This window comes from Tachypleus tridentatus, unplaced genomic scaffold, assembly GCF_004210375.1.
Source record: "Tachypleus tridentatus isolate NWPU-2018 unplaced genomic scaffold, ASM421037v1 Hic_cluster_2, whole genome shotgun sequence".
In the NCBI taxonomy this organism is placed as follows: Eukaryota; Metazoa; Arthropoda; class Merostomata; order Xiphosura; family Limulidae; genus Tachypleus; species Tachypleus tridentatus.
The window spans coordinates 61,552,536-61,565,585 of record NW_027467782.1 but is presented as its reverse complement, the minus strand read 5'-3'; the positions used below and the strand labels follow the sequence as shown (position 1 = coordinate 61,565,585).

The window sequence follows — 13,050 nt, the reverse complement described above, 5'->3', positions numbered from 1 at the left end:
GTGGGATTAACCGCGACATTATAACGCTACCCCATTCTTATTGTCATGCATTCTAACGCTCTGCCTGTGACTAATAAAAAATGTGAGAATTTCTCAAAGTCACAAACATTTTACTCTTTGGTACCACTTCTTGGGAAAGTTACTTTGTTCTAGATTATATATGTAAGTAAAATTAATGTTCAGACAAACCAATAGTCTTCGGTTATGAGTGTGTACCTAGTGGTGAATACTTTTGAAATGTAAAATCATCTCTGTAGAGACAATTTTGGCTTAGTTTTCATTCATCCCGAGCATCAACATGTTTTGGGGGTATCATCATATCCTGAGAAAATGAAATCCATGACTGTACAGACCACCTCTACTGATGAAAACGTTTCTCACTTTGTGTTACGCAAACGAAAAAATACAATGTAATTGTAATAGTAATATGAGCACAATATATAAGTGTTACATAAGAGCTAATCTAGTATTTCATAAACTAAGATGTTTACGACATATTAATGTATATTGAGTTTGTTACTAAATGTTTTAGCATATGCGATACTCGACAAATCTTTATTTACACATATTAAAGATAGAACATTAAGGTGAGGTGAAACACAATAGGCTATCTGTGCTCTGCTCACCACGGATTCTGACGTTGTAAGTCCGCAGACGTACCGCTGTGCCACTGGGGGCCTCAACATGAAGGGACAGTCAATTAGCTCGAGGTTTCAGGTGCATGTTGTATTGTGTATAATTTATGAAACTGATTCACTTTGAAACATGTCCCTTATTCTTCGTTTATGGTCATTAGTTATATTTGACTAATAGCATGCCAAAACAAGAATATACCAGGAGTATATGAAGTCAGTATTCTCGAAAATACTATATTTTGAACTTTTGTATAAAACCTTTTATATAAGAATCACAGAACACTAACCAGTAACTGACGATTTTCTATAATTTTAAGCGAAAAGATAATTTACGTTACTTTAACAGTTTCAAAATTCAGGTAAGGAAGTAGCCGTTTTGAAATAGTAATCATGTACCTAAAAATCGTTTAATAGTAAACATATAACAGAAGAACAATTGTAAGAATATTACCTATATAGATTGGCATATAATAACACTATATAACACAACACTATGTAACACAAATTTTGTTCCTGGATAGTATGTGTTATTTCTTAGTTGTTTATGTTGTAAAAGTACAGAAAATGATCATTATTCCTTTAAACTTTGCTTTTGTGACCTGGATAATGAAATTTATAAATTAACCTATTTTTTATGTAAAAACGGACAAATTTGCACATTTTCATTTACATAAGGTCTGAATAAGACAACATACGAATCAAGATTTACATGTATTTATACTAAAGTTATACAAAATGAACAAAAATGTTTATAAGCAGTCTTTTCGAGATTTGCGACTGTAATGTAAATCACTTTCACGTATCAGCCCCAAATAGTCTCCCATCATGTTTTAGTTATACGCTCAAGGTCACAAAAGCAAAGTTTGAAGAGAAAATCGGTCTTTTCCATGTGTATTAACACGCGTATTATAGCTAAATGTATGAATGACAAATATCAGAATAACTTGTATTTGTAGTCCTACGGTAGTAATACTATACTTACGTAATGTAATATGAATGAAAACATAAGACGAGACACAATTCAATCCGTAAACAGAACTTGAGACAATATTAAATGTGTGTGCGATCTGTTAGAAGTCTAGTAACAGTATTTGTAACGTCCATAACAGAGAGTACTGTCAATCAAAGAATGCATTAGGCCTCTACGTCACATATTATCTCTTCAGTTTCACCTCTGGTGAAAAAAGACATTTTACCATATACAATCATTAAACAGTTGGCCCACTGTGAAACATCGAATAAAGAACTGGATAGAAAGTTCTAACATTATTCACATAGATAAATAAATTGAGCTTACTGAATGATGAAGTAAAACATTTCTTCATTAGGCCTAATAGCATTTCTTTGGTTTGCTGCCCTAGGCTGTGCTGATGAGCCTTGAACAGAAACTGTAGTTCACAGCAGATGGTATGGCCAATCAAAGTATGTATATATAGCAATACTGTTCACATCTGTAAAACATATAATGCCCAGTACGACCATACGACATTGTAAAATATATGTCTGATGTACGAAGTCACTTGTGTGAAATATTTTGCTAAGAACTGTTGTACACAATAGAAATGAATAAAACATAATTATATGGGTAGATGAACAGTACATTTAACCCATAAAGCTAAACTACTGAATCAGTCAGTTTGTATGTTAAATTACTGCACAATATCTAGAGATGTAATCACAGAAATCTGCCCTTTTCAGGATTTGTAAAAATGTCTGTTAGAAAATAAGATAAAATATTATTGATTAACTGATGATACTACGAACTATGCTATTATTGTCTCTAGTAGGTTCGTTTACTTATTATGCTGTTCATCCTTTACAATTGAGGAGGACCATCTTCATCATCATCCATTAATTTTGTGTTCAGAGGTGACTCATTACTCTGATCCTGGATTGAAAATAGCTAGTACAGTAGAAGACATAACAGCAGGAGGACTGATGGTTGCTGTCTGTTGTTTTACATGCTACAAACTCGTTTTGAGCTGCTCCTTTGTGACGGCACTCCTCCAGGCTGGGTCGTTTCGGGCAAGAGTCTCCCAGGTAAATAGGATTGATGTTACAATCCTTTAGCCCAACCTTGTCCCACCAGTATGCTCTAGTTTGTAGTTCACCAAAGAAGATGTGTCTGGAGAGACAACTCTCTGGCATTCTGATAACATGGCTGTACTTATCTTCCTTAGCTCGGTGTGAATGCTAAGCATGCCAGAGACTTAGGACCTTAGTGTCAGAGACCTTGTCTTGCCACTTACAGTAACACTATTATGAGTAAAACCTTATAAGAATAACACTGTCCATCCAAAGAGGAATCGTCAGCCTTTGAAAAATTGTGCAAGTGAAAACTATAAAGTAATTGTCAGCATGTATAACTATTTAGTTAACAATTCTTTTATTGTTAGACTAAATCAGTATCAAATTGTAAGAGTTTTACATGATATTAAATACAGATGTTCATCACGTGTTAAGACATCTTACAACAGTCTATACAAAGACTGTGAGCTTTTGCAAAAACGTATGCAAGAGAAACCTACAAGTTTGATAAGATCAAAAGAACAGATTGTTTTACTTGTAAAGCAAAATTACACTCACAATTTTATTAAGTTTAAAAATTCTATTGTTGCTATAGAGTTGATGACACAGTTACCCTCTGGTGGTTCCTGTGTTCATTATGCCACCAGTTGCCACTTGGTGCTAACAGAAGTGTGCTCTCTAGATAATTTCTGCTGCATTATGACAACTTCTGTCTGTCATGACAGCCTAGCAACATGCCTTGTGGTTCCACAAAGTGGAACCATGTTGATATCTTATGGACACTTCTTTCTAGTGTCTGAGGTTGACACCCATCCATCAGCTTCTGGTGGCTTAACAATTGGAATAATAATTACTCACGAGGTTAGCAGAACTTTCAATTTTCCTTTGTGAAAGACTATGTTATCTCTACACAATATAAAGATTTTTGGGGTGAATACTGGGAGAAGGTAGCATTTTATCTCAAGTTACAACGTAAATTAATTATTCACCACTTGACATCAAAATAAGAATATAAAGGGCAATATATAGATAGGCTCAATTAATTAATTAATTTTGTGTTAAAATATGTTTCTAAGTCGAGCACCATTGTTCAATACCACATGGTCACTTCAAACTAAACACCTTATCATGTTAAGCCACCTTCAGAGGTGTGTACCAGGTGTGGGTACATGAGGGTTACAAAACCACTCAGCTGTGACTTGTTGTGCAGCCACTCTTAACTGAATAACAGTACAGTTAAGATGCTTCTACAGCATAAAATATGTAGCACATTCACTGGTATATCATGTCTTGAACCTTGGATCCCAAAATGGAACTTAACACTGACACAACAATCAAGATAAATCATTAATTTGAAATGGACTTTAAAAAAATTATAAACCAAAAAAACCATAAAATAAATAATTAAATGAAACCCTAATTATTAACTTACTGTAGTTTATCTAGTCGAAAGAATTTATTAATAGCAAGCTAAAATATTTTGAAAAACAAACTTGACCAGAACCCGCATGCATATAATCACACAAACTAGCTACTGTTTTTTGTCAAATCTCACATGTTCGAGACTTTGTTCATTTACTCACTTAATGAACCATTTTTGTTCATTCAGGTGCATACTTTAAAACAAATACAATCATTAGAAACTGTTAAATACATCTGTTGACAAGAAAACTATGGCTAAAATATTATAAATATACTTATCAGTGAGTTATATTTTTTGTTTTTTTAATTTGTAAAAACCAGTTTTTGAAATCTCTTAACAATACAGTATATCAAAGTTATGATTGTGGTTTTGCACCTAAGAACTTCCTATAACATTCCACATCAGTTTCAAAGATGTAATCGTTTTAAGGTTGTGAACTCTCAAGCCAATTTGTTTTAATATTTATTTAATATTAACATGTTCTTTTATCAACTCAACTCCCAATTTGTTATGATAGAACAAGACACTACAATAATCACTTTGTACATAACATTTGTTTTAAGTATCTGAAAACAATAAAACTAAAGAGATTAATAACATTATGAGAAATAAAAACCAAAAATACATCGTGTGTGAAAAATATTACAGAAAATATTTTTATTCTGAAACTTGGAGGTTTTAAAATTGTGAAATAAGGAATCAGTTGAATAACAGATTGGTTACTGAGTTTTAAATAAAAAAAAGTTTTTAATTCCACATCAAATGAATCACAAAGGTATTTACACATTAACCTTCACATGGGAAACTTCATTTCTAATGTTATTAGGAAAAACAACAGTTTATTTTGTTAGCCATGCTGTTCAGGCAAATACCACCAGAGGACATAAAACATATTTCATATGTACACTACTCAGAGAGCTGAATTTACTTTTATTTGAAATCCATTAATTAAAACACTAATTCCAAATGAACTATTTTTGAAATATCATAAACACAGTGAAAAATTTAGGCTTAGCATCTAATACCTTTATGAAGTCAAATCCATAAAAGTAGAAAATTTGTCAGTAAGGTGTGTGTGTCTAAACCATTCTTTTCACAATTACAATACGACTTTGATAGTATGAAAGAATTGTCATTTCAGTAAGTAAAATCATTCTGTGATTACTGTTTTACACAGTTGTATCCCATTGGCAGGAAAACAACCAAAAAATGGTAGTGGTGACAACTGGTTTATCCTACAACAAAACTAAGTGGTTATTTCAGAATTTTTATAGCACAGCAAAAGAACTTGAAACTTCAAAATTATTTTCCTCTGCTGTTAAAATCACTGATCTGTAAGTAAGCAACTTAATTCAGAAATGCAAGTAGCTTTTAGTCTTCTGTCATCAAACTGTATCATTGGATGTGGTGTCCACTTTTAGTCTTCTGTCATCAAACCTGTATCACTGGATGTGGTGTCCACTTTCCACCATACAAAGACAAATCACTTGGGTTTAATTATTGTAGTCCTGGAAGAACAAAAGAAATTATTGTAAAAATATTTACTGTCAGTGTTGTGTTGAACAATAACAAAGTTTCAGATTTATTCCTGTCATATAAATAAGCTCACTCAACAAAGATTTTAGGTTCAGCATCATGTTACCAACAAGTTCATTCAACAGTCTTATCATGTTACCAACAAGTTCATTCAACAGTCTTATCATGTTATTAACAAGTTAGTTACATGAAGATTCAGACTCAAACAAATTCATTCAAAATCAAAAGTTATGAGTAAACAACTGATGTAAGACCAATCATTCCAAAATTGTAAAATTTTGCACAATACATTTTAGACACCAACACAACATGAACCGGTAGCTACACGTAAATAGAAAAGTTTCACGTATCAGCTACAAAGAAGATTGCAAGTGGTGGTTATACCAACAACTGTACATTTGTCTACTCACTTAATAACATAGAGTTAGTTCACTATCAAGCGAACAACAGGTTCACAATTACACTTTAAAAACTGGTTTTTTAACTCCCTCTGAAAAGACGTTTCTAGTCCTGATTTCTCCAAGCCCGTTCCCCTGGCTGTGGTTTCGCTAGATAGTAGATAGGGACAGTGGGAATCTCGTTAATCCATTCATTAATGGATTTAAATGGCAATTTCATTTAAATACAAAATTATTAGCCTAATATTAATAACCTTTCAAGTTACTCTGGGGCCTAGTAGGCCCCACTTTTCGTAGGAGTGTTAATTTATATAAAAACTTAAAACATATTTAAATACTGGTACATAAACACATATCATAACTTAAGGGGAATTCTGTAGAGTGCTCACCTCCAACATGCAGCACTGATCATAACTGGTTTTTAAAATCTACAAAGTGTGTCCATATCTTCATTGTTATCAACAGACACAGTTTTGTTTTGGCAGAACAATGAGCAGCACCACTCTACACATATCCACCAAGTTTCATCACAATCTGATTATTTTTGACTGAGCTATAGAGCACGAATAGTGTAAAAAATCATACCTAATAGTAAAGAAATACTTTTTATTTATGTCAAGGTGACAAAAATCCGTTCAGCTGTTCTTAAGATTCCTGCTAAAAAATACACACACACAGAAGTGAAAACATAACCTCCATCACTTCTGATGGCAGAAGTAACAACACATTAACCAACAATATTCAGTAACTATCTTTTGCCGTGAATGATGTAAACTCTTTTCAATGACAAAAGATGTTGAGTGGTGGTAAGAAACAGCATCTGTAATGTACTCACTGTGTTAGTGATAGAGCTTTGTTTCCACCACTCAGGATCAGATATGGAGATTGAAGCTCTTTCTGCTTTTCCTGCATCAAGTTTACAGTGTTCAGAGGAGTGTCAGTGGAACTCATCTGTCGCAGTTTCTAGATAATAAAACAAACCAGATATATTCAGACTGGTTAAATACACATATCAAATAGAAGCTGAATATTTTACTGGGCACCTAGTTAGAAAGTTTATAATCACAGCTATTTAAATTTCTAGACTGCTGGTAAAAGAAATTAAGTCAAATAAGAAACAGATCATTTGAAATACGCTTTCAAGAATTATTTTACTTTATTATAGAGTAAAGAAACAGTTTTAAAGTACCTCACCTTCTTGCTTTTGAATAAGTACAATTTGGATCAATTTAACCTCACATTTTACCCTTAAAATATTTCAAGAGCAACAGCACAAATCAGACACATCATGAAATAAGAAACAGATACATTATCACAAAAGTGGAACCTACTGCTTCCTGTTCCAATTTTTTTGCACGTTTATCCACTTTATTTTTCCCTGGACCCTTGCCGTGAAACTTGTGGCTGAGGTAGCGAAAAGCTTCTTTAGCATCAAGCAGTCTACCGCTGTCGTCTATGTACTCCAGCTTCACATCAGGTTTGTACCCTTCTTTATCTTTGAAGTCTGACAGTGGACCTACGTAACGATCTCTACGAGACGCTTTGTCGTCGTCACTGAAAGAAGTGCGAGTTATGATAACCAACTGAGCTTTAATGTCGCTTTATGTCAAAGATTAGCCAGAAGTAATAAAATTATTATAACAAATAGAAAAAATGTTAAAATTAAAATTATACGCCACAACCCAGTTTTTCATAAATCTATCTGAACAGTTCACATTTCTGTGTTTAATAAAAGGATTAGGCAAAAGAACAGAGATAACTGCCAGCATACAAATTAAGCACGATTTTAAAGCTTTGAATTGGTACTTTCAAAACACTATCTCTAATCCATTCATAGATTTTGTCATAACTGTAACCACCCAACCCAAGTTTTCTACAAGAGAAAAGGCATTTCATTCTGTAAACTAGACTACACTTCACATTAAAATAACTGGTATTAGAGGGAAACAAACGGAATATTCAATTGGTTAATCAATTTATAAACCTACAAGTTTTCCTGCAATTATTACCAGACCAATTTTCAGTTTTTCAGTCTCTGATGGACACACGTTACTTAGCAACAGTCTCGTAATTGTGAATATACATTTTCTCTAAAAAGATTTTTTTTTGAGGAAGGTAAGGAGGTCAAACATTAATAGGCTGAAATACTTACTAAAACTTTTCTTCAATGGTATAGCTCTGAGCTTGAAGATCACTATGTCTTTGGGCACTAACTGGTTTCTTTACCTCATTTTCCAAGTATCCTATTACAGTGAGATAATGACTTTACTAAATCAATACAAAAGTGTTTTCAGTAACTGCAAGTATTGTGTTTTATACACACATTAGAATTAAATAAATTGGTACAGGACAATGTAACTAAGCTGAAAATTAACAAAAGCATATCTTTATCACTGTTAACCTTGATATTAAGATATCTGTATCACTGAAACATTGATATTTATATGACAAAGAAATTTTAATATTTAGAAATAAACAGAGTCAGTGCAAAAATATACAGTTATTTAATATAAAAACAGCTTTTTCCAATCAGAAAGTTAAAACTGAATTATTCTATTCAGAGCTCAAATCTAACGTGGTTTTAAAAAGAATACATTAAGTTGTATAAATATTTAATATCAAGGAATGTTGAGAACAGATGTTTAACTGACAGCACATTATTAAAAACAATTTCACAATAGGTGATTCTTTAAGAAAGATTGATACGTTAACATTTACACAGACGAGAATATTCAGAATAATACATTACCTTTCTTCATTGTGATACGTTAACATTTACACAGACGAGAACATTCAGAACAATACATTACCTTTCTTCATTGTGATCGTTAACATTTACACAGGCGAGAACATTCAGAATAATACATTACCTTTCTTCATTGTGATACGCTAACATTTACACAGGCGAGAACATTCAGAACAATACATTACCTTTCTTCATTGTGATCGTTAACATTTACACAGGCGAGAACATTCAGAATAATACATTACCTTTCTTCATTGTGATCGCTTAACATTTACACAGACGAGAACATTCAGAATAATACATTACCTTTCTTCATTGTGATACGTTAATATTTACACAGACGAGAACATTCAGAATAATACATTACCTTTCTTCATTGTGATACGTCAACATATACACAGAATATTACATCACCTTTCTTCATTGTGATGTTAACGCGCATTACAGAACAATACATTACCTTTCTTCATTGTGATATGTTAACACGCATACAGAATATTATATTACCTTTCTTCATTGTGATATGTCAACTTGTACACAGGACAATACATTACCTTTTTTTCATTGTGATATGTCAACATGTACACAGTATAATACAATACCTTTCTTCATTGTGATACGTTAACATTTACACAGACGAGAACATTCAGAATAATACATTACCTTTCTTCATTGTGATACGTTAACATTTACACAGACGAGAACATTCAGAATAATACATTACCTTTCTTCATTGTGATATGTCAACATGTACACAATATAATACATTACCTTTCTTCATTGTGATGTTAACACGCATACACAGAACAATACATTACCTTTCTTCATTGTGATATATTAACATGTACACAGTATAATACATTACCTTTCTTCATTGTGATATGTCAACATGTACACAGTATAATTATTACCTTTCTTCATTGTGATATGTCAACATGTACACAGTATAATACAATACCTTTCTTCATTGTGATATGTCAACATGTACACAGTATAATACATTACCTTTCTTCATTGTGATATGTTAACATGTACACAGTATAATACATTACCTTTCTTCATTGTGATATGTCAACATGTACACAGTATAATACAATACCTTTCTTCATTGCTAACTGAAGGGCTGCAGCCATTCCAGTGCTAACATCTGGTTCTTCTTCTAAGATTGGAATACTTTCCTGGTTCTAGGTAGAAAAACAATTCACAGTTTGTCAAATGTTTCAACAACAGTTGTAATTTATAATATGTTAAGCATCATGTTATTATCTGTTCAGATGTAAGGTACAACCTTTAATTAAAACCTTTTGAACACAGTATCTAGTGCATTTTTACAAGGGCAAATACCATCATCATGTTATCCCAAGCTTCATCTGGTTTCTCTCCTCCGGTCACCTGAAGATATAATTGAAATGTTAGCATTTTCACTCTCCCCAGTCATAATTATTAATGACGGGTGGGGTATTTGTTTTTGTTTATTTCATGAAAATTTACCCAATGGCTATACATAATAGTCATCCCTAATTTGGAAGTAGCAAACGAGAACTAATTGGAAGTTACGCCTAAAATTACTTGAATTTTCTAGTGTGAATAAATCTTGTGAACATTCAAATCAAAGCTACAAATAAGTGGCCTGTAAACATGATTGTAACTTATTTTTAATTCAGATAGTTTGATAACTATTAATTATCTAGGTTGATGGTACCAAAAACTGTAAAATTGAACAGACTACACAGTTCGTTTTGCAACTTTCAAGTTTCAAAAGCTAATAACGTCACAAATGAAACATTTTAAATCTTTGAATTATTTTCTTTTAGGCAATCTGTTTACCATAAAGCTCTTCTATTCTTCCTTACCCAGACCAAAGATTACTAAATGTTTAGTTATAATGTCACACATCTTTCAATAATCTATTTCATTGTTTTGTACTGGTTATACACAATGAATTTTATTGGTTCCAGTGCTTTTTTATTTTACTACAGTAGTTAGTTCAACAGTTCCTTTCTGCTTTACAAAAAAATGCACTTTTAACATGAAACTAGTCATGTGGAATTCATCTGAGCATGATTTTAGACACTAGGGGAAGGGAGGGTGAAACTGTATGTAATTTCCAAAAGAATACAAAAGCAACTTTTATAAACAAAACTAAATACTTTGTACTTATATTAGCAGATGGACAAGGATAAGAGATATTAAAATGCTAAATTATTTTAAACATTTGATGTAAGCTGTTACATTAATAAATATGAAACACAATTATGAGTGACAATGAAGTAGCTGAAATCAAGAATACATGGAAAAGAATGAAAGGCCATACTATAACACAATTACATCATCAACACACACTTTAATGGCTTATATAATTTTACAGAGTCTAGAAAAATTTCATAGTAATTATAGTACAATCTTTGGTGCAATAAAAATAAAAGATACATCATACAAACCTAAACCTGAGCTAAAATGCAAGAAAGGATTTGGGTGCAAATATATTTAAAACATTTGTGTTGAAATGAATACAGTGATTACACATGTATTACAACCTAAGTAAGACATTTGGAAAGGACTGATATCACATGAAGTTCAAGACATCTTTATTAAACATATGTTTACTCACATTAATCTCCACAGGTTTGTCATCAATATCAACTTCATTCCAAGCTCCTCGGTTTTGAGCTTCTAATTCTTTAAGTTGCTGTTCCTCCATCAATTCCGTTCAAGTCCTGTGAGATGAGGAAGACACACATCATTCAGTTACATTAAAATTATTTAGTGCACTATTACCATTAGTATATGTAAGTTCAGGTATAATTCCAACTGATAGCCAAAACAAAGAAGAGTGGGTAAGTAAATTATTGTTAAACATTAACTAACTAGTATGAATAGAGATATTTTTAGGTTAGTTAAGATCAGATTAGGTAAAATAAATAATATTATAACAAAATGTTTTCATGAGGCACACATGTGAGTAACACATAAATAATGTATGTAATTCAATAGCATAATGTGAGCTGCACATGCTTCAAGTGAATTACAACTTATCATGGTGAGGATGGAAACAAAAGAATAAAATTTAATTATGAAAAGACGTTACAACTTAAAGTCTGTTTGTTTCTTTGTTTTGAATTTCATAGAAAGCTACTTGAGGGCTATCTGTGCTAGCTGTCCCTGATTTAGCAGTGTAAGACTAGAGGGAAGGCAGCTAGTCATCACCACCCACCGCCAACTATTGAACTACTCTTTTACCAGTGAACAGTGGGATTGATCATTACATTATAATGCCCCCATGACTGAAAGGGCAAGCATGTTTGGTGCGACCGAGAAACGAACACGCAACCCTCAGACTACGAGTCGAACACCTTAACCCACCTGGCCATGCCTGGCCAACTTAAAGCTACTTAGGATGAACTAATGTGGTTTCATGTTACAATTTAAAGTCATTCTAGATATAACAAAAGGAAATTCAGATTCTTTTTTTTTTTTTTGGGGGGGGTTAGTTACAAGGTCAAATTGATCAAGACCGTGTTGAGAGTTAAATTTTTAATGTATCTCTGTAAGAAGTTCTGACTGGCACAGGGTTAACAATATTATTAAACTCTGTCTACTATAAAATCAACATTACAGAAATTCTAACCATGATTTCATCAGCTTCATCCTCTCGATTTCCCGACATCCCATAAGTGGGAATGTCTCCAAGGTTCCGACAAAACTCAGCTGTGGAGTTTAAGACAATGCTCCCAATTTTCTCAGCAGATTCTTCCTGTTTAGGTTCCTTTTAAGGGCAACCTCAGCCACCTGAAAATGCAAATGAAATTAGTTACCAATAAAAGTTTTCATAACTAAAACATAACAAGTAGACATAGGAATAAACCAAAAATTTTACATGTAAAATTACCTCTAACCTGGTTGGTAATACAACACAGTGTTATGGTAATTAGTTATAAGAATGAAGGAATATATAAGCAGGTTTTTCTTCAATGATACATTTATTATGTAGTAACAAAAAATTTGTCACAACACAACAAAAACTGTGAAAACACTTTACATTCAAAGTTTGTAAAAACTCGATTGGTTTAAAATTGGAACAAATTTTACAATTGTACATAAGAAGTAAAATCTGATACCCAACAAGGAGTGAAATAAAAAGGTAAAAGCAAATCCAGAATGGTATTATGTAGTACTTCAAGAATGAAACACTAGGTTTTCACCACACGTTACCTCATCACAAAGTAAGACTAAAGCTTGAAAGAGTATGGCATGCTGTAAACAAATCCAGAATGGTATTATGTA

General features: G+C 32.5%; 1 protein-coding gene across 1 annotated transcript; it reads right to left on the bottom strand.

Annotated features, from left to right (window-relative positions):
* Nucleotides 1–5,429: 5,429 nt before the first annotated feature.
* On the bottom strand, nucleotides 5,430–11,483 carry LOC143242606 (U4/U6.U5 tri-snRNP-associated protein 1-like). Its single transcript, XM_076486074.1, has 7 exons — nucleotides 11,378–11,483; nucleotides 9,866–9,950; nucleotides 8,173–8,263; nucleotides 7,352–7,574; nucleotides 6,856–6,983; nucleotides 5,524–5,594; nucleotides 5,430–5,476 (listed from the first exon to the last, which is right to left on the bottom strand). Exons 1-6 carry the CDS (start codon nucleotides 11,465–11,467, stop codon nucleotides 5,570–5,572), a joined length of 642 nt encoding a protein of 213 aa, XP_076342189.1. The 5' UTR covers nucleotides 11,468–11,483; the 3' UTR covers nucleotides 5,430–5,476; nucleotides 5,524–5,569.
* Between the last annotated feature and the right edge of the window lie 1,567 nt (nucleotides 11,484–13,050).

Excerpts from the sequence above, each read along its gene's own strand:
- LOC143242606 (XM_076486074.1), bottom strand. The coding sequence starts at position 11,467 with ATGGAGGAACAGCAACTTAAAGAATTAGAAGCTCAAAACCGAGGAGCT. Across the intron at positions 9,951-11,377 it reads ACAAACCTGTGGAGATTAAT|AACCAGGAAAGTATTCCAAT; the intron begins GTGAGTAAACAT and ends TTTTCTACCTAG. Across the intron at positions 7,575-8,172 it reads ACCATTGAAGAAAAGTTTTA|TGACGACGACAAAGCGTCTC; the intron begins GTAAGTATTTCA and ends CACTTCTTTCAG.